Source organism: Salmo salar, chromosome 12 (assembly GCF_965601325.2).
Source record: "Salmo salar chromosome 12, fSalSal1, whole genome shotgun sequence".
Lineage (NCBI taxonomy): Eukaryota > Metazoa > Chordata > Actinopteri > Salmoniformes > Salmonidae > Salmo > Salmo salar.
The window spans coordinates 23359319-23384970 of record NC_138302.1 but is presented as its reverse complement, the minus strand read 5'-3'; the positions used below and the strand labels follow the sequence as shown (position 1 = coordinate 23384970).

The window sequence follows — 25652 nt, the reverse complement described above, 5'->3', positions numbered from 1 at the left end:
CAATCAATTAAACCAATTAAGAACCTTAAGTAAAATAACATGCACTGATGACATAGCGTCCGGAACAACAAAACTGAGTTTCATTCAAGATTCCAGACCGGCATAAAATACTCAAGCATGATAAATGTAAGATATTTTTGCGCCCTTAACTCACATCCCTATAGGACTACTAATATACAGTTTTTGTCTAGTACAATTATATGAGAAGCACAATGTTTTAATAACAAGAAAAAAGGTCTCACCTTCTAAAACTACAGTACAGTATATTTCTTTCCCCCTCAAGGTGAAATGGTTCATAGAGTAAAAGGTAAACTTTAAAATTACTTTAAAATACTATCAATGAAGAGATCTGTCACGGTCGTCGTCGGTGAAGGAGGACCAAAACGCAGCAGGTAAGTGCAGGCTCATCTTGACGTTTATTTATTTTCAAAATGAATACCAAAATAACAAAACACTAGAACGAACAACAACAACAACAACAACAACAACAACAACAACAACAACAACAACAACAACAACAACAACAACAACAACAACAACAACAACAACAACAAACAGTCTGGCAAAGCATAAGGCTCAACACAGAACAATCACCCACAAATAACAAACACAAACACACCCTAATATATGGGACTCTCAATCAAAGGCAGATAGACAACACCTTCCTTCAACTGAGAGTCCCAACCCCAATTAACCAAACATAGAAACAGACATACTAGACTAAACATAGAATACCTGAAAACCAAACAGTGCCCAAAAACCCCGGAATACTTAAACCAAATGCCCCTTCAACAAAACACACCACCCCGAACCACATAAAACGAATACCCTCTGCCACGTCCTGACCAAACTACAATACTAATTAACCTTTATACTGGCCAGGACGTGACAAGATCCTACACTCTTAGAAACAAGGTGCTTTCTAAAATCTTAGGAGAACCCTTTTGAAGAACTCTTTTTGGTTGCAGGTAGAACCCCTTTGGGTTCCATGTAGAGACCTTTCTACAGAGGGTTCTACACGGAACCCAACAGGGTTCTACTTAGAAGCAAAAAGGGTTCTCCTATGGGTTAAAAACTATAATCACACTTTTATCAGCCAGTCAGTCATTCAGCCAACCAGCCAGCCAGTCAGTAAGTCAGTCATTCACCTAACCAGCCAGTCAGTCAATCATTCAGCCAACCAGTCAGCCAGTCAGTCTTTCAGCTAACCAGCCAGTCAGTCATTCAGCCAACCAGCCAGTCAGCCAGCCAGCCAGCCAGTCAGTCATTCAGCCAACCAGTCAGTCAGTCAGTCAGTCAGCCAATCAACCAGTCAGCCAACCAGTCATTCAACTAGACAGTCAGCCAGCCAATCAGTCATTCAGCCAACCAGTCAGCTAAACAGCCAGTCAGGCAGTCACTCAGTCAATCAGCCAACCAGCCAGCCAGCCAGCCCCTCCTTTCCTATGCTCCATAGAATAGATACAGTGATGTTGGCTGGACCAATCGGCTGCTTAAACAGCAGAGGTTGATGCTGGGAGAGAGAGGGGCACAAAGAGGGAGGCTGCACACACATCTCACACACACACACACGGTCGTTCCTTCTGAGACCAAACACACACACACACTCGCTCACACACAGACACACACACTGGATCTCTCTTTCACACACTCATAGAGTTTTATTATACACTTTTGATTTGGATTTTGCATGTACATTTTGAATTGGTTTTATTTTTTGCATGTTTTCATCCAATTAGTACAATACACACATTTGCCAATATGTGCCTTGTTCCAGTTGTCATGCTGTTGGCATTTCTGGGTAAGTACGTCAATGGTTTTTTAAATACTTTTGCAATACTTAAGCCTGGTTGGTTTGCAGTTCTTTTGTATACGAAGTGCTATTTACTTGGTTACTGTAGAGGGTGTGGGAAAAGGTCACATAATATTTACACCTTGAAATCCACTTGCTTTAGTTAATAAATGATTGTTAACTATTGCTATTAACTATCCCTAAAAAGAGGTTATGATCAATACAGTTTCTTTCTAAATACTTTGTTTTATTCAATCAATCAAACTAATCTAGCAAACTAATCTATCAAGTATCATACTAATGTATCAAACTTGATGGCAAAAATCACAGTGATGTTCCAATGGAGTTGTCTTCTGCATGGTTGACTTCACAGGTTCAGAACACACCTGTGGTGTATATTCACATATTACTCTATGTTAGAACTTTTTCACCCGTAGATACATACACTCCACCCGTAGCAGCTATGAATGTCATTTGATACTGTAGCATTTCTCAGGGCTACCCAGGCTAATTGATAGAATTACATGCGCTGAGAGACAATGTCTGCTTCCCAAATAGCACCCTATTCCCTACATAGTGCACTACTTTTGACTAAAGCCCCATAGTTTCAGACAATGTTATCGGCCCATTGGGTCGCAAGGGTTATAGCCATTTCATTCATCCTTAATACATGGCTTGGCTCACGCAGCAGTCTTTGGCGCCAGTAGCCTATTCTCTATGGCTGAGTTGAGCTCTTGTATGAAATCCATTCATGTGTTACATGAGACCAGTGTAATTTCAATGTGTCACTAGCTTAGAGCAGGTGAGCAGTATACGCCTGGTAAGGGGGCATATCGGTTAAGTGAGAGGTAGAGTCCACATTCATAGGTGCTTTGTTTACTTCCTCCAGATATCCTAATATTGATGTTTACTGCATACCTTACATTCATAACAGTCCTGAGTCATAGGCTATCATTCGGCTAGAATATGAAGGCATATTAACTGGTAGGCGTATCTGTTTTATAGGCTACTACATGCATGTTGATGACTTAATATTACTAATTCGCTGCAGCTATCTGTCATCATCTCATGTTAAATATACTTGCTATTGAAATGACAGTGATGATGAAATGTACTAGTTATTAACATTCAGTGGTGTAAAGTACTTAAGTAAAACTACTTTAAAGTACTACTTAAGTAGTTGATTTGGGTATCTGTACTTTACTTTAAAATGTATACTTTTGACAACTTTTACTTCACTACATTCTTAAAGACAATTATGTACTTTTTACTCCATACATTTTCCCTGACACCCAAAAGTACTGTTGATTACATTTTGAATGCTTAGCAGGACAGGAAAATTGTCTAATTCACACACTCATCCCTACTGCCTCTGATCTGGTGGACTCACTAAACACACATGCTTTGTTTGTAAATGATTTCTGAGTGTTGAATTGTGCCCCTGGCTATCCGTAAATAAAAAAACAAGAAAATGGTGCCGTCTGGTTTGGTTAATATAAGGAATTTGAAATGATTTATACTTTTGATACTTAAGTATATTTTAGCAATTACATTTACTTTTGATACTTAAGTATATTTAAAACCAAATACTTTTAGACTTTTACTCAAGTAGGATTTTACTGGGTGACTTTTACTTGAGTCATTTTCTATTAAGGTATCTTTACTTTTACTCAAGTATGACAATTGGGTACTTGTTCCACCACTATTGACATTACAGTGATGATGAAATATACTAGCTATTGACATTACAGTGATGATGAAATATACTAGCTATTGACATTACAGTGATGATGAAATATACTAGCTATTGACATTACAGTGATGATGAAATATACTAGCTATTGACATTACAGTGGTGATGAAATATACTAGCTATTGACATTACAGTGATGATGAAATATACTAGCTATTGACATTACAGTGATGATGAAATATACTAGCTATTGACATTACAGTGATGAGGAAGTTACTGTAATAGTGGGGGAAACCCTTTCTACATGCCTTGGAAAATATGTTAGATTAACCACTGCTACTGTATAGTCGTCAATACATAAGCTTGAAGAAATATCATAAACCACTTTAAGATTATCCTAAAAGGCCTAGTGCAGTCAAAAACATGAATTCCTGTGTTTTATATATATTTCCACACTATGGCCCCCATAGTGGTTGAAATAATACTGTGAAATTGTGAAGATTATAATAATGACCTTTTAGTGTAAGAGCTTTTTGAAAAGACCGTCAGAAATTTCAGCCTGTTTTGGTGGGATGGAGCTTTGGCCTGCCTGGTAATTAGTTAATAGACCAATAAGAAAGAGAGTTCCAAACATCTCTGCCAATAACAGGTAGTTTTCAGTTTTCCCCTCCCAACTTAGACCACTCCAAGACAGTCCTAGCAAAATTCTTGCTTGAGAAATTGCCCTTTACCAAGAAGCTATTTGGTTTCTTTTCGACCATTTTAATTGAGAACGATCACAGTAAGGTACTTATTTGTTACCCAGAAATGATATTTAGATAAAAACAGCTGCATTGGGCCTTTAAGAACTTCCTTGAGAAATGAGAAAGATCAATATCAATTACTAAACCTGTCAGTTATTACGTCCATAATGGCAAAGCATGTGAACACTCCAAAACAATTCAGATGTAACACAATAGGGACATACTTCCTTGTGCACTTATTTACTTCCACATTTGTCTGTCTGTATGTCTCTCTGTCTGTTCGGCTGTGTTTTTCAGGTTCCAGTTCCTGCACCCAGTTTCAGGCCAACCTAAACATGGGGGGAGTCACGGGATGGGTGCGGTTTGACTCCACTAATCAGACGGTGACCGTAAACGTCACTGGTACCGGAACCTGTGATTCGTCGCTCAACTTCTCCCTGAGTGTGTTCCCTGTGATGTTCGGCCATTTTGCTCAGCCTTGCCTTGAAGCCAACGTAGGAGCAAGCATCTTCACGTTCACCATTGATCCGTTCTCATCCAACACCACTGTTAATATGTCCAGTCTATTTAAACAGAGGTCAAATCTGGATGACCTTTCGTTGACCTTGGAGACATGCAACGGCACCAAAGCTTGTACAGTCATAAGCGGTCAAACCACAGTTCAGACGTGGCAGGCCAGGTTCTTCAGCTCGGTTGCCGGCGACATTTACATCAGGCAGAACGTCGGACAGACCCACGCCAGGGTCCTCACAAACTTGGCAACGATTGGTCAGGTAGGTGCTACGGCAACCAACATCACCATCTTGACGTCGCAGAGTTCTGATAGAGACTGTAAGGCTCTTCTGGATAGTCTGGAACCTTCATCTCTCACCCAGCTTGGGGAACTGAAAGTAGGCAGCCCTCTTACACCCGTCAAGTATCGTTTGGATCTCGCTAGCTTCAGCTCCAACACCCGCTTCGCTCTCCTCAAACTGGGGTCTTCGAGTTATATGTGCGCCGAGATCAGAACAATGGACAGGAAGGAGGTGAGCGCCCTGGTGAACATGAGAGGGGTCAAGGGTTACTTCCTCTTCAGGCAGGCCTCGCCGTTCGAAGTCACAAAACTGAGAGTGAATCTGACCAATCTGAGGAGCCGGGTCGGACCCTATCACATCCACCACTTCCCCACACCTCCTATGAGGTCACCTCCGCAGACGACCTGCTCCAACGACAACGTTGGAGGCCATTGGAACCCGTTCGGGATGGACACTAAAGATCCCACCTACCCCTCTGGACCTGGGTCGACCCATGACCGGTATGAAGTAGGGGACCTCAGCGCCAGGCATGGGTCACTAGAGGGTAAAGCTGTGATGGACACAGTTTTCACAGACTTCAACCTCCCTCTGTTCGGACAGAACAGCATCGTGGGTCGGTCTGTGGTAATCCACCGTCCGGATGGAACTAGGTTCCTGTGCACCTACATAGGCTACCCAGGAGAGGTGCATGTAGCCAGGGCTACATTCCGTCACCCTGTGGTGGGTATGGTCCAGTTCGTCCAACTCAAGAGCAACCCGTTGTCTGATGTCACAGTCTTCATGGATCTGTCCTATGGGAGACCCTCCGAGACCGCTACCCGTAACCACCACTGGCACATCCACATGTATCCTATCAGCTCGGAGACAGACGCGGACAAGGGGAGGTGTGGGACCACGGGGGACCACTGGAACCCCTTCAACGTGGACACAAGGGATTTGAGCTACACCCTCCACTGCGGCCCCTCCAGACCCTTTTCCTGTGAGGTGGGGGACCTCTCCAAAAAGCACAGCACCCTCGACCTGGGGACCCGAGTGGGTGGGGCGTCGGCCAAACACTTCTTTACGGATACCACTTCCTGGTTGTCACTTCCCGCCAGGTCGGGCTCCATGATTGGTCGATCGGTGGTGATTCACAGTGCGGAGGGCGCCGCCCCCAGGATAGCCTGTGCTAACCTCACTGAGGTCCGGATGCCCGCGGCGGTCTTGGGCCCCTGGCATGGACCAGGGGCCTCCAGGGGCCAGATCCGGTTCTCCCAGGCTTTCCCTCAGGGCCCAACCATGATGGACGTCTCCCTGGCTGGACTCAGCTCCAGGGCTGGGGGCTACCACGTCCACATGCTGCCTATCAGTGCCACAGGTACTATTTCATGTTCTTTATAATGGGAGCCAGATGTCCTTGAGTGTTGTGATAGTCCTCTATTGTTCTGAGTGTTTGTTCAGCCTTTGTGTGTATATCTGTTAATTAATTTCAAAGCTGTAACTGTTTTGTAATATGAACAGATAACTTGATCAAATATTCATTTTTTTAAACGCAAGTATCAATCCTTTTCCCTCCTTTTGAGAAAGGCGTTTATCAAATAGAACATATTATTATTAATATTACAGGAGAGCCCTGCTCGGACAGCAACGTCATGGACCACTTTAACCCCTTCTCCTGGAATGTGTCTGCTTCTCCTGCTCCGGGGTCAGGGACTGTGGATGAATATGAGACTGGGGACATCAGCGGGAAGTTCGGGATGCTGACGGATCAGAACCAGACACAGACTCGGTATTTGGACGGGAATATGCCGATGACAGGGCCGAACAGTATAGTGGGGAGGTCATTGGTGGTTCACTACACTAACGGATCCAGGTGAGTGTGGGGATTTTGTGTGTGTGTGTGTGTGTGTGTGTGTGTGTGAGAGACAGACAGACAGACAGACAGACAGACAGACAGACAGACAGAGGCGAGAGAGAGAGAGAGAGAGAGAGAGAGAGAGAGAGAGAGACACACACACACACCTTTGTCATGGGTCTGTATAGCCACAGTTCCCTCCAGGAGTGCTATAAACAGCCAAACCAAAAATACACAAGGGGAAAGATTGTAACAGGTGGTGTGTGATTCATTTAAGACTGCTGTAGACTTGGTTCCTCTTTGGGTCACATTTGTGATACCTTGACATTCATGAACGGAACTTCTGACAAACTTGGAATGTTTTACATTACCATCCAGTTCCTCTTTAGCTCAGTCAGTTCACGCAGAATAATTTCTGACTCAAATCAAACACTTTACTCATGTAAAATGGAGAGAGCTATATTCACTTAATTCTTTTAAAAATGTAACATTTATTTCACTAGGTAAGAACATATCATTATTTACAATAACAGCCTAGGAACAGTGGGTTAACTGCCTTGTTCAGGGGCAGAACCACAGATTTTTACCATGTCAACTCAGGGATTCAATCTAGAAACCTTTTGGTTACTGGCCCAACACTGTCACACAGTCATTTAGCAGATGCACTTATTCAGAGTGATTTACAGTAGTGTGTGCATATATTCTCATACTGATTCCCCCCCCCGGGAATTGAACCCACAAACCTGGTGTTGCAAGCACCATGCTCTACCAAATGAGCTACACTTGGCCATACAGGACATGGGACAGCTCACATTATTACCTAGAACAAAGCTTATTTGGCACGACAAGAAGCCAAACAGGTAAAGTAGGGCCTTTATAGGGTAGGATGTCTGGAATACTGTATCCTCATCTCTTGTTGTGGTGTTGACTTATAAAGTGGGTATGTCTTCTGAATCGGCATAACAGTTTATAACATTTACATTTTAGTCATTTAGCAGACGCTCTTATCCAGAGTGACTTACAGTAATGAATGCATACATTTCATAAATTTTTTTTTCTTCTCCGTACTGGTCCCCCGTGGGAATCGAACCCACAACCCTGGCGTTGCAAACACCATGCTCTACCAACTGAGCCACACGGGACACATCTGAATCATGTTTGCATCCCCTAAATGTTTCATTTTTGAGTCGTTCACAATAATAGTTTTCTTTAATGAGTTCATATTTGGTCTATTTGTGTTTGTGAATTCCAGGATGCGGTGTGCTGACGTCTTAGCTGAGAATGCAACAGATGGACACTGGGTGTTTGCCAAGGCTGTCTTCAAAAGCACGGTGACAGGGACAGTCAAACTGGTAAGACCTGGATCTCACCTTTGCTCTCTACAGTATTCAAATGGCACAAAAGTACTTAATTGGTTTGAATCTGGTCTAATACTATTTCAGAAAAAATCTCCATATTTCACACTGCCTCTTCTCTATCCAATAAAGAAATTGCCAAATATATACAACATCAAAAAAAGATTTCATTATTGCCTACAGGGGAAACATATTTAGACTAATTCAGACCATGAGGAATACAACAACACGCATCTGCAGGAGTGGATGTTATCCCGTTTATGATACGTCCCAGGAGAGTAAGCTGGCGAATCATTACAAAGCTGCCACAAAAACATGACACTGTATTTTCTGCTGCGCCAGACAGTGAATTCATTAGGGCTGTAGCAGAGTCCTGTGTGTGACGGTAGGGCGTGTGTCTGGATCTGTGTGTGTATATCTGTGAGTGTTTGTGTTTGTCTATGTGTGTCTATGGCTGTGTTTACACAGGCAGCCCATTTCTGATGTTTTTTTTTCTCACGAATTGGTCTTTAGAACAATCAAATTGGGATCCCTGTGTAAACACAGCCATGTAGTGTTGGCCTGTAGAGTCAGCCCCCCGGCAGCCCCCCGGCAGCCCCCAGTCTAAAGCACTCAGGAGAACAGCTGTATTTGTCAGGCTCCTATACAGACCTGTGTCCTCCACAGTGTATCTCCATTACTGTTTAGGATGCTTAGAGAACCCATCAAATATCCTTTCAAATATTATGGTCTATCAGATGCAGGATTTGTGTGCTCTTTACAGACAGTTTAGAACACCTGGTATGAGCGTCTCATAAAACAAGTGCTAATATAGCTTTGCTGATAGGACAGCAGGTGATCATGTTCCCAGTGACGTAAGATTTCATAACCTTAAAACACCTGGTTAAATTACATTGACTCAGTAACTAGTCTAACAGTATTCTCTACTGTCTTCAGTTCCATTGACTCAGTAACTAGTTTAACAGTAGTCTCTACTGTCTTCAGTCCCATTGACTCAGTAACTAGTCTAACAGTATTCTTGTCATGTCTGACCAGTAAAGGGGTTATTTGTTATTGTAGTTTGGTCAGGACGTGGCAGGGGGTGTTTGTTTTATGTGGTTCAGGGTTTGTTGGGCTATGTGTTATGTAGAGTGGTGTTTGTTTAGAGTGTTCCGTGGTCTTTGGGTTATGTTCTAGGTTAGTGTATTTCTATGTTAGATCTAGGTTGTTTAATTCTATGTTTAGTTAATTGGGATTGGCCTTCAATTGGAGGCAGCTGTTCCTCATTGCCTCTGATTGAAGGTCCTATGTATAGGGGTGTGTTTGTAATGGGATTTGTGGGTAGTTGTCTCCTTGTTTAGTGTCTGAACACATGACATGACATGACATGACATGACATGACATGACATGACATGACATGACATGACATGACAGGACAGGACATGACATGACATGACATGACATGACATGACATGACATGACATGACAGGACAGGACAGGACAGGACAGGACAGGACAGGACAGGACAGGACAGGACAGGACAGGACAGGACAGGACAGGACAGGACAGGACAGGACAGGACAGGGCTGTTAGTGGCGGTCGGTGTGTTTGTTTTTCCTTCTTTTAACCAATTAAAGAAGATGAGTATACACGTTCCCGCTGTACCTTCGTCCAATCATTACGACACCCGTTACAATTCTCTACTGTCTTCAGTCCCATTGACTCAGTAGCTAGTCTAACAGTATTCTCTACTGTCTTCAGTCCCATTGACTCAGTAACTAGTCTAACAGTATCCTCTACTGTCTTCAGTCCCATTGACTCAGTAACTAGTCTAACAGTATCCTCTACTGTCTTCAGTCCCATTGACTCAGTAACTAGTCTAACAGTATTCTCTACTGTCTTCAGTCCCATTGACTCAGTAACTAGTCTAACAGTATCCTCTACTGTCTTCAGTCCCATTGACTCAGTAACTAGTCTAACAGTATCCTCTACTGTCTTCAGTCCCATTGACTCAGTAACTAGTCTAACAGTATTCTCTACTGTCTTCAGTCCCATTGACTCAGTAACTAGTCTAACAGTATTCTCTACTGTCTTCAGTCCCATTGACTCAGTAACTAGTCTAACAGTATCCTCTACTGTCTTCAGTCCCATTGACTCAGTAACTAGTCTAACAGTATCCTCTACTGTCTTCAGTCCCATTGACTCAGTAACTAGTCTAACAGTATCCTCTACTGTCTTCAGTCCCATTGACTCAGTAACTAGTCTAACAGTATCCTCTACTGTCTTCAGTCCCATTGACTCAGTAACTAGTCTAACAGTATCCTCTACTGTCTTCAGTCCCATTGACTCAGTAACTAGTCTAACAGTATCCTCTACTGTCTTCAGTCCCATTGATTCAGTAACTAGTCTAACAGTATACTCTACTGTCTTCAGTCCCATTGACTCAGTAACTAGTCTAACAGTATTCTCTACTGTCTTCAGTCCCATTGACTCAGTAACTAGTCTAACAGTATCCTCTACTGTCTTCAGTCCCATTGACTCAGTAACTAGTCTAACAGTATTCTCTACTGTCTTCAGTCCCATTGACTCAGTAACTAGTCTAACAGTATCCTCTACTGTCTTCAGTCCCATTGACTCAGTAACTAGTCTAACAGTATCCTCTACTGTCTTCAGTCCCATTGACTCAGTAACTAGTCTAACAGTATCCTCTACTGTCTTCAGTCCCATTGACTCAGTAACTAGTCTAACAGTATCCTCTACTGTCTTCAGTCCCATTGACTCAGTAACTAGTCTAACAGTATTCTCTACTGTCTTCAGTCCCATTGACTCAGTAACTAGTCTAACAGTATCCTCTACTGTCTTCAGTCCCATTGACTCAGTAACTAGTCTAACAGTATTCTCTACTGTCTTCAGTCCCATTGACTCAGTAACTAGTCTAACAGTATCCTCTACTGTCTTCAGTCCCATTGACTCAGTAACTAGTCTAACAGTATCCTCTACTGTCTTCAGTCCCATTGACTCAGTAACTAGTCTAACAGTATTCTCTACTGTCTTCAGTCCCATTGACTCAGTAACTAGTCTAACAGTATCCTCTACTGTCTTCAGTCCCATTGACTCAGTAACTAGTCTAACAGTATCCTCTACTGTCTTCAGTCCCATTGACTCAGTAACTAGTCTAACAGTATTCTCTACTGTCTTCAGTCCCATTGACTCAGTAACTAGTCTAACAGTATCCTCTACTGTCTTCAGTCCCATTGACTCAGTAACTAGTCTAACAGTATCCTCTACTGTCTTCAGTCCCATTGACTCAGTAACTAGTCTAACAGTATACTCTACTGTCTTCAGTCCCAGCAGACTTTTCTGGATGGCAGCTACAGTGACATCACTCTGGAGGTGGACGTGCGGTCATCACAGGTGCTAGACGTAAGCATGCATGGACCTCTCGGATCTGTTCAATCTCTTTTAATAGAAACAAAAAAAACTGTCACATTCTCATGGTTATCTAATTTCTAACCTTATCACAGGTAGGTTCCATTGAAAAAGGGAGCCTGGAAAAATAAACTATTTTTGTGGCAATAAATAACTTGTGTCACATAGTGGCTGTTATCTAGCCTACAGTGCAATCTCGGCATCCAGAAATCAAGGTCAATCAATCAAATGTATTTATAAAGCCGTTTTTACATCAGCAGTTGTCACAAAGTGCTTATACAGAAACCCATCCTAATACCCCAAAGAGCAAGCAATGCAGACGTAGAAACACAATGCAGATGTAGAAACACAATGCAGATGTAGAAACACAATGCAGACGTAGAAACACAATGCAGACGTAGAAACACAATGCAGACGTAGAAACACAATGCAGATGTAGAAACTCAATGCAGACGTAGAAACACAATGCAGATGTAGAAACACAATGCAGACGTAGAACCACAATGCAGACGTAGAAGCACAATGCAGACGTAGAAACACAATGCAGACGTAGAACACACAATGCAGACGTAGAAACACAATGCAGATGTAGAAACACAATGCAGATGTAGAAACACAATGCAGACGTAGAAGCACAATGCAGATGTAGAAACACAATGCAGACGTAGAAACACAATGCAGACGTAGAAACACAATGCAGATGTAGAAGCACAATGCAGACGTAGAAACACAATGCAGATGTAGAAACACAATGCAGACGTAGAACCACAATGCAGATGTAGAAACACAATGCAGACGTAGAACACACAATGCAGACGTAGAAACACAATGCAGATGTAGAAACACAATGCAGACGTAGAAACACAGTGCAGATGTAGAAACACAATGCAGATGTAGAAACACAATGCAGACGTAGAAACACAATGCAGACGTAGAAACACAATGCAGATGTAGAAGCACAATGCAGACGTAGAAACACAATGCAGATGTAGAAACACAATGCAGATGTAGAAGCACAATGCAGACGTAGAAACACAATGCAGATGTAGAAACACAATGCAGATGTAGAAGCACAATGCAGACGTAGAAACACAATGCAGATGTAGAAGCACAATGCAGACGTAGAAACACAATACAGATGTAGAAGCACAATGCAGACGTAGAAACACAATGCAGATGTAGAAACACAATGCAGACGTAGAAGCACAATGCAGATGTAGAAGCACAATGCAGACGTAGAAACACAATGCAGACGTAGAAACACAATGCAGATGTAGAAACACAATGCGGATGTAGAAGCACAATGCGGATGTAGAAGCACAGTGCAGACGTAGAACCACAATGCAGACGTAGAACACACAATACAGATGTAGAAGCACAATGCGGATGTAGAAGCACAATGCAGACGTAGAACCACAATGCAGACGTAGAACACACAATACAGACGTAGAAGCACAATGCAGACGTAGAAACACAATGCAGACGTAGAACCACAATGCAGACGTAGAACACACAATACGGATGTAGAAGCACAATGCGGATGTAGAAGCACAATGCAGACGTAGAAGCACAATGCAGACGTAGAAGCACAATGCAGACGTAGAAGCACAATGCAGACGTAGAACACACAATGCGGATGTAGAAGCACAATGCAGACGTAGAAACACAATGCAGACGTAGAAGCACAATGCAGACGTAGAAGCACAATGCAGACGTAGAACACACAATGCGGATGTAGAAACACAATGCAGATGTAGATACACAATGCAGACATAGAAACACAATGCAGACATAGAAACACAATGCAGACGTAGAACCACAATGCAGACGTAGAACCACAATGCAGACGTAGAACACACAATACAGACGTAGAAGCACAATGCAGACGTAGAACACACAATGCGGATGTAGAAGCACAATGCGGATGTAGATACACAATGCAGACGTAGAAACACAATGCAGACGCCTGCAGACGAGCCACAATGCACGATGTAGAACCACAATGCAGAGTGTAGAAGCACAATGCAGATGTAGAACCACAATGCAGACGTAGAACACACAATACAAATGTAAAAGCACAATGCGGATGTAGAAGCACAATGCAGACGTAGAAGCACAATGCAGACGTAGAAGCACAATGCAGACGTAGAAGCACAATGCAGACGTAGAACACACAATGCGGATGTAGAAGCACAATGCAGACGTAGAAACACAATGCAGACGTAGAAGCACAATGCAGACGTAGAAGCACAATGCAGACGTAGAACACACAATGCGGATGTAGAAACACAATGCAGATGTAGATACACAATGCAGACATAGAAACACAATGCAGACGTAGAAACACAATGCAGACGTAGAAGCACAATGCAGACGTAGAAGCACAATGCAGACGTAGAACACACAATGCGGATGTAGAAACACAATGTAGATGTAGATACACAATGCAGACGTAGAAACACAATGCAGACGTAGAACACACAATGCAGACATAGAAACACAATGCAGACGTAGAACCACAATGCAGACGTAGAACCACAATGCAGACGTAGAACACACAATACAGACGTAGAAGCACAATGCAGACGTAGAATACACAATGCGGATGCAGAAGCACAATGCGGATGTAGATACACAATGCAGATGTAGAAACACAATGCAGACATAGAAACACAATGCAGACGTAGAACCACAATGCAGACGTAGAACCACAATGCAGACGTAGAAGCACAATGCAGATGTAGAACCACAATGCAGACGTAGAACACACAATACAGACGTAGAACACACAATACAGACGTAGAACACACAATACAAATGTAAAAGCACAATGCAGACGTAGAAACACAATGCAGACATAGAAACACAATGCAGACGTAGAACCACAATGCAGATGTAGAAGCACAATGCAGATGTAGAAGCACAATGCAGACGTAGAAGCACAATGCAGACGTAGAAACACAATGCAGATGTAGAAGCACAATGCAGACGTAGAAACACAATGCAGATGTAGAAGCACAATGCAGACGTAGAAACACAATGCAGATGTAGAAGCACAATGCAGACGTAGAAGCACAATGCAGACGTTGAAACACAATGCAGACGTAGAAACACAATGCAGATGTAGATACACAATGCAGACGTAGAAACACAATGCAGACGTAGAAACACAATGCAGACGTAGAAACAATGTAAGAAACAAATCAGCTGCTCTGTAACATTTTAATGTCTGTCACTAGAGTCTATCTACCGTAGAATCGTATCACAGGTTCTATTAGAAAAGGGAAGCTGTATAAAAAGAATGGTAAAACATCAGAGAAAAAATAATGTTTTCCCCACTGTAACTAGGTAACAGAGGTTTCCTGGATCATCACTGGTAAAGGCTCTGAGGTGAACGACAACCAGTGTACCAGTGTTGGGGACACGTTTAACCCCTTCAACATGGAAGCTGGGGTGAGTTTATTCTCTCATTTTCACTTACAATACATCATGGCCATTCTTCATGAAGTGTCTAGGATAGATCAGCATTCCTACTCTGAGACACTTTATGAATAAGGGCCCAGTACCTAGCCATCATAGGAGAATTTCCCCCACTGTGTAGTCCACTGTGTAGTCCACTGTGTAGCGCTGATCTCTGCTTTATTTCAACTTTAAAGTTCCACTTGATCAACAAGTCTTATGGAATCCAATAGAACTGTGTTTGATATTCCATCGAATCTTTGTCTTTGACAATGTCACAGTTGTTGGGTTTTGAGTTTGCAAGAAAGGCATTTCACTGTACTTATGCATGTGACATTAAAACTTGCAACTACACCACAACCACAACCATATACTTCACATCGTTTTCATAACCAGAAGTGGAAGTGTTTGTTGGAATTGGTTTCAATAGAATTAGAATGAGTAGAACAGTCATGGAACCTCTGACCCAGCCCTATTGACTTGAATGGGGACGTCCCTTCTAGTAATTCTATTTCTATGGTTGGTTCCGTCCTCTGCTCTGTTCTGTCCTCCCTCAGAACTCCAGTTGTTCCCGTGACAACGCTCTGAGTTGTGAGGTGGGAGACCTGACGAACAGACAGGGGACAGTCAGCCTGACACACAGACAGCTGTACACCGACACCAGCATACAACTGGCTGGGGACTACACAGGTAACACACAAGCATGTACGCACACACACAGAGACACACACAGAGACACACACAGAGACACACACACACACACACACACACACACACACACACACACACACACACACACACACACACACACACACACACACACACACACACACACGCACTGTAAGCTGGACCAGACAGAATACAAACAGCTGTACTCAGACACCAGCATACAAATGTCAGGGGAGTACACAGGTAACAGACACATGTCTGTTCAGAAATCTAGACTCCTTTATGATGCACATGAAACATAATATTGATGTATTGTCATTGCACACTCACCAAACTGCAATCCAAAAGTGTTGCATCACATTGTTTCCCAAGAGAATCAAGTTTCATGACAAAAATGTCAACCACCTTCACTATTAGGGGATATGTCATGTGTGAAACAACAAAGTAATTTAGGTGATAATATAAAAAGTATATTTCTGACTTTGGTGCTGTTGTTGATGTTGTTGTTGTAGTGGTCCACAGGTCCCTGGTCCTGAGGAGCGGCAGCGATGTCTTCGCGTGTGCCGTCATTCTTCCAGAATCCCCCTGGGCAGAGCAGACCTTCCCCAACGTCATGTCTTTCAGCAGGTGGGTGTGATTGGGTATTAAACCGCCTGTGAACTCAAGACTGTGTTAGCCCATCAAGCTAAGACCTACAGGCGTTAGTGTTGGGAGCCAATATGTGAGACTGATCGGGTATTAAACCGTGGAACTGGAGAGGGAAAGAGGAAGTGAGTGTTATATGTAATTAGACTACTTCTTTTTAATACTTGAGTACCTGGCATTTACATTTATTTGGAATATTTAAACCATCAAGGAACTACCAGTATTATCTCGCTCTGAGAAAGGGTTCTACATTGAACCCAAAAGGGTTCTAACTGGAACCCAAAGGGATTCTACAAAGGGTTCTCCTATGGGGACAGCCGAAGAACCCTTTTAGGTTCTAGATAGCACCTTTTTTTCAAAGAGTGTATTCTCACCACCTCCTCAGCCAGCCACCACACGTGCCACACCTGTATAAGATGATGGAGGGTTCATTTACAACAATGTGACACAACTCATTGATCATATCTTCATAAAGGGTTTGGCCCAGTGCCAATTGTCGAACCATGAAAACAATCCAACCATATTTCAAATGCTTTACATGATAATACATCATCACTAATCCTGAATTATGGGATTACAGTACATCATCATGAATTCATATATGCTGAGTGTACAAAACATTAGGAACACCTTCTCTTTCCATGACAGCCTGACCAGGTGAATCCAGGTGAAATCTACAGTATGATCCCTTATTGATGTCACTTGTTAAATCCACTTCAATCAGTGTAGATGAAGGGGAGGAGACAGGTTAAAGAAGGATTTTTATACCTTGAGACATTTGAGACATGGGTTGTGTGTTTCATTCAGAGGATGAATGGGCAAGACAACATATTTAAGTGCCTTTGAACAGGGTATGATTGTAGGTGCCAGGCATATCGGTTTGAGTCAAGAACATCAACGCTGCTGGGTTTTTCACGCTCACCAGTTTCTCGTGTGTATCAAGAATGGTCCACCACCCAAAGGACATCCAGCCAACTTGACACAACTGTGGGAAACAATGGAATCAACATTGGCCAGCATCCTGTTCTTAATGTTTTGTATACTCAATATCACACAGATGGGTTGTCATGTGCCTTTTACTGAGGAGGGGCTTCCGTCTGGCAACTCTACCATAAAGGCCTGATTGGTAGAGCGCTGCAGAGATGGTTGTCCTTCTGGAAGGTTCTCCCATCTCCACAGAGGAACTCTAGAGCTCTGTCAGAGTGACCCTCGGGTTCTTGGTTACCTCTCTGACCAAGGCCCTTCTCCCCGGATTGCTCAGTTTGGTCAGGCGGCCAACTCTAGGAAGAGTCTCGGTGGTTCCAAACTTCTTCCATTTAAGAATGATGGAGGCCACTGTGATCTTGGGGACCTTAAATGGTGCAGAAATGTTTTGGTACCCTTCCTCAGATCTGTGCCTCAACACAATCCTGTCTCAGAGCTCTACGGACAATTCCTTTGACCTCATGGCTTGGTTTTTGCTCTGACATGCATTGTCAACTTTGGGACCTTATATAGACAGGTGTGTGCCTTTCCAAATCATGTCCAGTCAATTGAATTTACCACAGGTGGACTCCAATCAAGTTGTAGAAACATCTCAAAGATGATCAATGGAAACAGGATGCACCTGAGCTTAATTTCGAGTCTCATAGCAAAGGGTCTGAATACTTATGTAAATAAGGTATTTCAGTTTTCTATTTTTAATAAATTAGTAAATATTTCTAAAAACCTGTTATCACTTTGTCATTATGGGCATATTGTGTGTAGATTGATGAGGAAAAAAATATTTGCAATCAATTTTAGAATAAGACTGTAACGTAACAAAATGTGAAAAAAGTCAAGGGGTCTGAATACTTTCTGAAAACACTGTATATATCACAGGATGTTGGTGGCACCTTAATTGGGGTGAACAGGATCGTGATAGTACGGGAAAAAAAGAAAAAAAAAATGTATGAAATGTATTCACTACTGTAAGTCGCTCTGGATAAGAACGTCTGCTAAATGACTAAATTGTAAAAAAAAAAAAAGTAAATAATAACTGGAGCGGAATCAGTGGAATAGTATCATATACATAAAACACATGGTTTACAGGTGTTTGATGCCATTCCATTTGCTCCGTTCCGGCCATTATTATGCAGCCTCTGTATATATTTATATATATATATGTTGTGAAATTGTATACTTTCCCAACAAATTATAAAAACAATAATACAAATTGTCTATTGTTCATTTTTCTCTCAAGATATGACTTCCGCAATAGGGTGGCAGAGGTCCTAGAGGTGAACATGTCCAGGGTCACCATCCTTCCAGGGTCTCCTCTGACCACAGTGGACGGACCATGCCAGAAAGTCAGCTTCCTTGTCTCAGGTACAGCCAATAATATAGTGCTGTATGTGTAGAGCACAGTGATGCACAATATTCTCTGATCAAAGAAGAAAAAAGAAGAAACATTTTATGAATTACGGAGGCAGTGGCACTTAAGACACATTTAAAACATTACATTGGTCATTCTTGACTGTGCACATGCTATTATCAGCTTCTTTATCTCAGGTACAGCTGATGACATACAGTAGGTAGTATATTGTTTGTCTATGGTTCAGCGCAATGATGCCCAATATTCCTTTATCAAAATCTGCCTGAAAACGTGTTTTCTTTGAATTTCTATACTGTTCAAAAGTTATATTCTTTCCAAATAAGATGCAGACAAATGTTCCAGCACAAACACTGATAATTGTGGCAAAGTCAAAACATTACAGAATGAATTATTGTCTGTGTGTCACGGTTGTCATTGGTAAAGGAGGACCAAAACGCAGCAGGAATGTGGATGCTCATCTTGTGTATTTATTTACAAACTAAGTGAACACCAGAACAACAAAATGAAACGAACTACGAAACAGTCTTGAAAGGCTCACTCAGCAAAACAAGAAACAATCTCCCACAAATGACAAACACACCCTAATATATGGGACTCTCAATTAAAGGCAAATAGACAACACCTGCCTTCAATTGAGAGACCAACCCCAATTAACCAAACATAGAAACAGACTCACTAGACTAAACATAGAATTACATGAATATCAAACAGTGCCCAAAAACCCCGGAATACTTAAATCAAATGTCCTTCTAGAAAAACACCACCCCGAACCACATAAAACAAATACCCTCTGCCACGTCCTGACCAAACTACAATGACAATTAACCCTTATACTGGCCAGGACGTGACACTGTGCCCATATTATATACCAAGTCCCCTCTCCTGACCCTAACACTGAACAGGGAGGGACATGCAAGTGGTAAAAAGGAAGTGTGTGGGTTGCGCTGATGAATCAGATCAGCCTAAAACATCTGTCAGTGCATGTGGGGGAATTGTTTTAACAATAATAATAACGTGTAAAGTCCTAGTGCAGTCAAAAAGTGATATTCCTGTGTTTTACAATATATATTTTTCCTCACCATGAGGTTAAAATATAATTATGATAATGCTCTTTTAATGTAAGAGCTGTTTGAAAAGACAGCTTGATATTCTTGCCTGTTTTAGTGGGATGGCGCTTTAGCCTGCCTGGTGATATCACCAGGTGGTAAATTAGTTAATAGACCAATAAGAAAGAGAGTTCCAAATCTTTCTGCCAATAACAGCTAATTTTCAGTTTTCCCCTCCCCACTCAGACCACTCCCAGACAGTCCTAGCAAAATTCTAGCTTGAGAAATTGCTCTTTGCTATTTTTGACCATTTTAAATCACAGCAAGGTACTTAATTGTTACCCAGAAATGATTTGATATTGAGATAAAACGGCTGCATTGGACCTTTAAGCACTTGTGAGGGAGATCCCCTAGAGCTTATAGTCTACGAGCCTACAGCGACTTCAGAAAAACAATCAAGTATCTTCCTCAGTGAGTCATTGAAAGTAGTGAGAAGTTAGTCACCCATATTCAGAAGTGGTTTCAGGACAGGTTCACTGCAGAGGTGTTGAAGAGATGACAGTAATTCAAGTAAGAATGACAGCTACTGCACATTGTTGTCACTCATTTTAAGGTAAACGTCAGTTCAAGTCAAATACTAACAGTGACAATACAGCGTAGGTCTATCACCAGTCTAACGTTATAGTGGAAAGGTCAAATCAAATCAAATGTTATTGGTCACATACACATGGTTAGCAGATGTTATTGCGAGTGTAGCGAAATGCTTGTGCTTCTAGTTCCGACAGTGCAGCAATATCTAACAAGTAATCTAAACATTCCACAACAACTACCTAATACACACAAATCTAAGTAAAGGAATGGAATAGAATATATACATATAAATATATGGATGAGCAATGACCAAGAGGCATAGGCAAGATGCAATAGATGGTATAAAAAACAGTATATACATATGAGATGAGTAATGCAAGATATGTAAACATTATTAAAGTGGCATTATTAAAGTGACTAGTGATCCAGTTATTAAAGTGGCCAATGATTTCAAGGCTGTATGTAGGCAGCAGCCTCTCTGAGTTAGTGATTGCTGTTTAACAGTCTATGGCCTTGAGATAGAAGCTATTTTTCAGTCTCTCGGTCCCAGCTTTGATGCACCTGTACTGACCTCGCCTTCTGGATGGTAGCGGGGTGAACAGGCAGTGGCTCGGGTAGTTGTTGTCCTTGATTATCTTTTTGGCCTTCCTGTGACATCGGGTGCTGTATGTGTCCTGGAGGGCATGTAGTTTGCCACTGGTGATGCATTGTGCAGACTGCACCACCCTCTGGAGAGCCCTGGGGTTATGGGCAGTGCAGTTGCCGTACCAGGCAGTGATACAGCCCGACAGGATGCTCTCAATTGTGCATCTGTAAAAGTTTGTGAGGGTTTTAGGTGACACGCCAAATTTATTCAGCCTCCTGAAGTCCAAGATCATCTCCTTTGTTTTTTTGACGTTGGGTGAGAGGTTGTTTTCCTGACACCACACTCCGAGTGCCGTCACCTCCTCCCTATAGGCTGTCTCGTTGTTGTTGGTAATCAAGCCTACTACTGCTGTGTCGTCTGCAAACTTGATGATTGAGTTGGAGGCGTGCATGGCTACACAGTCATGGGTGAACAGGGAGTACAGGAGGGGGCCGAGCATGCACCCTTGTGGGGCCCCAGTGTTGAGGATCAGCGAAGTGGAGATGTTGTTTGCTTCCTTCACCACCTGGGAGCGGCTCGTCAGGAAGTCCAGGACCCAATTGCACAGGGCGGGGTTGAGACCCAGGGCCTCAAGCTTAATGATGAGCTTGGAGGGTACTATGATGTTGAATGCTGAGCTGTAGTCAATGAACAGCATTCTTACATAGGTATTCCTCTTGTCCAGATGGGGTAGGGCAGTGTGCAGTGTGATGGCAATTGCATCGTCTGTGGACCTATTGGGGCGATACGCAAATTGAAGTGGGTCTAGGGTGACAGGTAAGGTGGAGGTGATATGATCTTTGACTAGTCTCTTGGGCACTTCGTGATGACAGAAGTGAGTGCTATGGGGTGATAGTCATTTAGTTAAGTTACATTTGTCTTCTTGGGTACATGTACAATGGTGGCCATCTTGAAGCATGTGGGGACAGCAGACTGGGATAGGGAGAGATTGAATATGTCTGTAAACACATCAGCCAGCTGGTCTGCGCATGCTCTGAGGACACGGCTAGGGATGCCGTCTGGGCCGGCAGCCTTGTGAGGGTTAACACGTTTAAATGTCTTACTCACAACGGCCACAGAGAAGGAGAGCCCACAGTCCTTGGTAGCGGGCCGTGTCTGTGGCACTGTATTATCCTCAAAGCGGGCAAAGAAGGTGTTTAGGTGTGTGTGTCTGTGTGTGTGTGCGTGCATTTATATTTGGCAATCTATGTTGAAATCTAGTTTCTTGGAGGCCATGACACAATTCATTAGTCAAAAGTATTCACCTGGAATGTAAACCTATTGTTTACATCCGAAACGTTATAATTATGTTGTCTGAGTATTTGAACATCACACCACTTATATAGTTGTCTTTGTCATTAAAGTGTCACAACTGACAGTCAGGTAGAGAAGGAATAGAGGTGCTGAAACACGAGCTGTAGGTGTTCTTGGGTGAAGGAATGCCTTTTTGAAGAATGAGGAGGTAGGCTGCTCACAGATGGTTTGCAGGACACAGATTAAGCCTTGTATAATGGAGAAAAACAACTCCTCCTCACGCTACAGAGCAATTACCAGGGTTTTTGTCTGACGCTTTCAATGAACTGCCAAATCGTGGGAGTCTGTGTAGATGCTATGCTAGGTGTTGATTCTTCCCTCCATAAAGCTTTGTTGTTTTCTCAGCCCTTGTGTCCCAGTCTGAGAGCTACTCGGAGATAGTTGCGTTCCAAAGAATCCTATTCCCTACATAGCACTCTACTTTTAACAGAACCCCAATGGTCCTGGTCAAAAGTAGTGCACTAAGTAGCTAGCTGCTCAGGCCTCTGTGTCTGTCCAGACAATGAATAATTCTGCCCATTCAAAAGCCTTACAAAAACTGCTGGGTAACCTGATGCTGGAGTTAAGGGTCTGGCTATTCTCTATAGTGTACTACTTTTGACCAAAGCCCTATGTACCCTGGTCAAAAGTAGTGCACTAAGTAGGGAATAGGGTGCCCTTTGGGATGCACCTTTGCCCCCCTCCAAGTTGTCTGTCCCAGTGGGACAGAGGAGAGCAGTGTATGGAGAAGAGGTACCACAGTATAGCACAGACAGGATGGCCTTTATGACATCAGAAGAATACAGTGGAATGTTCTCAGTTTAGGACTGCCCGATGAAGACATACAGAGTTGTGAATGATAAACTATCTTTGTGAAAAAAAGTTTATTTGTCTCATCTAAAAACATAGTTTTTCCTTGATCTGGGTACTCAGACTAGGCTGTAGATTTATTTATTGAACCTTTATTTTATCAGAGAGTCATACTGAGTCAATAAATTACAGAAAATACACACATGAAAATATAAATACAAAATGCAAGCAGAAAGAAAAACACGGTCATAAAAAACAAAGACATTCATCAGTAATAAGGTCCTCAATCCGCTTTCTGAATTGCCATAGAGGCACCAGAACATCACATTTAACAACATTTTGAAGATTGTTCCTCAAATAAGGTGCAAGAAACTAAAGCTGATTTACCTAACTCTGTAGAGACCAAAGGAATTTACAGAGTTAGTCATCCCTGAAACCGGGTGTGGTAACTAGTATGACTGAAGTTTAGTAATGATGTTAGGAACAGTGGAACTTTTTGTAAAAGGGCTTCATAAATGAAAACATAGCAATGTATCAACCTACGTGACATCAAAGAGGGCCAACCAACTTTCTGGTAGAGAATGCGTGATATACCATCCAAGCTTTCACAGACTCCAAAACAATCTTTACACAATATTCTCAGTTTAGGGAAGCCTGATGAAGACATTACAGGGGAGAATAAAATGGTAATAACATTGTAATAATACAATGGCAACAAGTTACTCACAATGCTACATACTACTGTGACTTTTAATAACCAATACCCTGTTGACTTACAGGGGAGGTGAGTACGGACAAGATGAACTCTATCAAAGACAGTGAGAAGATGGGCATCTTCAAGCAGACAGAAGGTTGCTCAAGTAAGTACACCACTGACACACACACACACACACACACCCAATACAGTAGGTGTGATAGTGTATAACTGAACAGAAACATACAAATAAACCTTACTGTGTAGACGTATTAATGTAATACAATCTTTCATCTCAATGTTCATTTAAACAGGAAGTTCTGGACAACTGCTGGAGCCTGGGAGATATCTGGTGATGTTGACGATAGCTGCAGCCTACTTCCTACACTCTCTGATCCAGCAGTAGTTTATACTGTAGATCTAGGTTTGCATCCCAAATGGCACCCTATTCCCCATATAGTGCACTACTTCTGACCAGAGACTTTTAAAACATTTTATTTTTTATTTCACCTTTATTTAACCAGGTTTGCCAGTTGAGAACAAGTTCTCATTTACAACTGCGACCTGGCCAAGTTAAAGCAAAGCAGTGCGACACAAACAACACGGATTTACACATGGAATAAACAAATGTACAGTCAATAACACAATAGAAAAAATCTATATACAGTGTGTGCAAATGAGGTAAGATTAGGGAGGTAAGGCAATAAATAGGCCGTAGTGGCGAAGTCATTACAATTTAGCAATTAAACACTGGAGTGATAGATGTGCAGAATGAATGTGCAAGTAGAGATACTGGGGTGCAAAGGAGCCAAAAAATAAATAAAAAAATAACAATATGGGGATGAGGTAGTTGGATGGGCTATTTACAGATGGCCTATGTACAGGTGCAATGATCTGTGAGCTGCTCTGACAGCTGATGCTTAAAGTTAGTGAGGAAGATATGAGTCTCCAGCTTCAGTGATTTTTGCAACTCATTCCAGTCATTGGCAGCAGAGAACTGGAAGGAAAGGCGGCCAAAGAAGGAATTGACATTGGGGGTGACCAGTGAAATATACCTGCTGGAGCGCGTGCTATGGGTGGGTGCTGCTATGGTGACCAGTGAGTTGAGATAAGGCGGGGTTTTACCTAGCAAAGACTTGGGCTTTGGTCAAAAGTAGTGCACTGTATAGGGAATAGGGTGCCATTTGGGCATTGCCCTAACCCTCACTCTGAATCAACACTGGAACTGTCAAATATTCCTATTTTCTAAACTGCAATGAAGTCTATATTTTGATGATCGTTTTGTCATTGATCTGAATGGTGTGGGTTTGAATTTGCTCTTGAAGCAAGCATTTTGTTGTTTATTCGTTTTTTATCCTAGATATAAAAAATATATATACTTTAGATGCCAACTAAATGCCAACTTCCTGTATTATATTGTAAATATTCCACGTTTGGGTAAATATGTATACTGTTTCAGCCCAATATCCACAACATCAAAGCAAACGTAATAGAGCAACAATTGTTCATTGTCCTTCCCTGTCCAATTACTGTATCAAAAATGCAATTTGAAGGAAAGAGATGCTGTAAATGTTTGCAAATGTGTCCCATTGTATGTATGCATTGTTTTCTCATGCATTAATGTATTAAACTGCCACTTTCCCATTTAAGGTGAATTTCCAAGTCTTGCATATATGTTTTTATTGAGTAACCATAAAAATAATATGTGATGATGAAAAAAAAATATTTGGATAAATACGGATTATTGAAAACGTGAATTTCATGAAATCTCTATAGGCCTTTTGCTCCTATGCAGGGGCGTAGTCTACATACTGTTTTATACATGTTTACTTGAGCCGCTGCATTTTG

The 25652-nt window shown here is 42.1% G+C and overlaps 1 protein-coding gene across 1 annotated transcript; it reads left to right on the top strand.

Annotated features, from left to right (window-relative positions):
* Positions 1-1518: 1518 nt before the first annotated feature.
* Positions 1519-25466, top strand: LOC106590349 (uncharacterized). The gene is made up of 11 exons (XM_045691023.2): positions 1519-1801; positions 4526-6379; positions 6628-6874; positions 8109-8208; positions 11536-11613; positions 14968-15072; positions 15636-15768; positions 16260-16374; positions 18614-18738; positions 23890-23970; positions 24119-25466. The coding sequence occupies exons 1-11, from the start codon at positions 1762-1764 to the stop codon at positions 24208-24210; spliced, it is 2970 nt and encodes a 989-aa protein (XP_045546979.2). The 5' UTR covers positions 1519-1761; the 3' UTR covers positions 24211-25466.
* Positions 25467-25652: the final 186 nt, after the last annotated feature.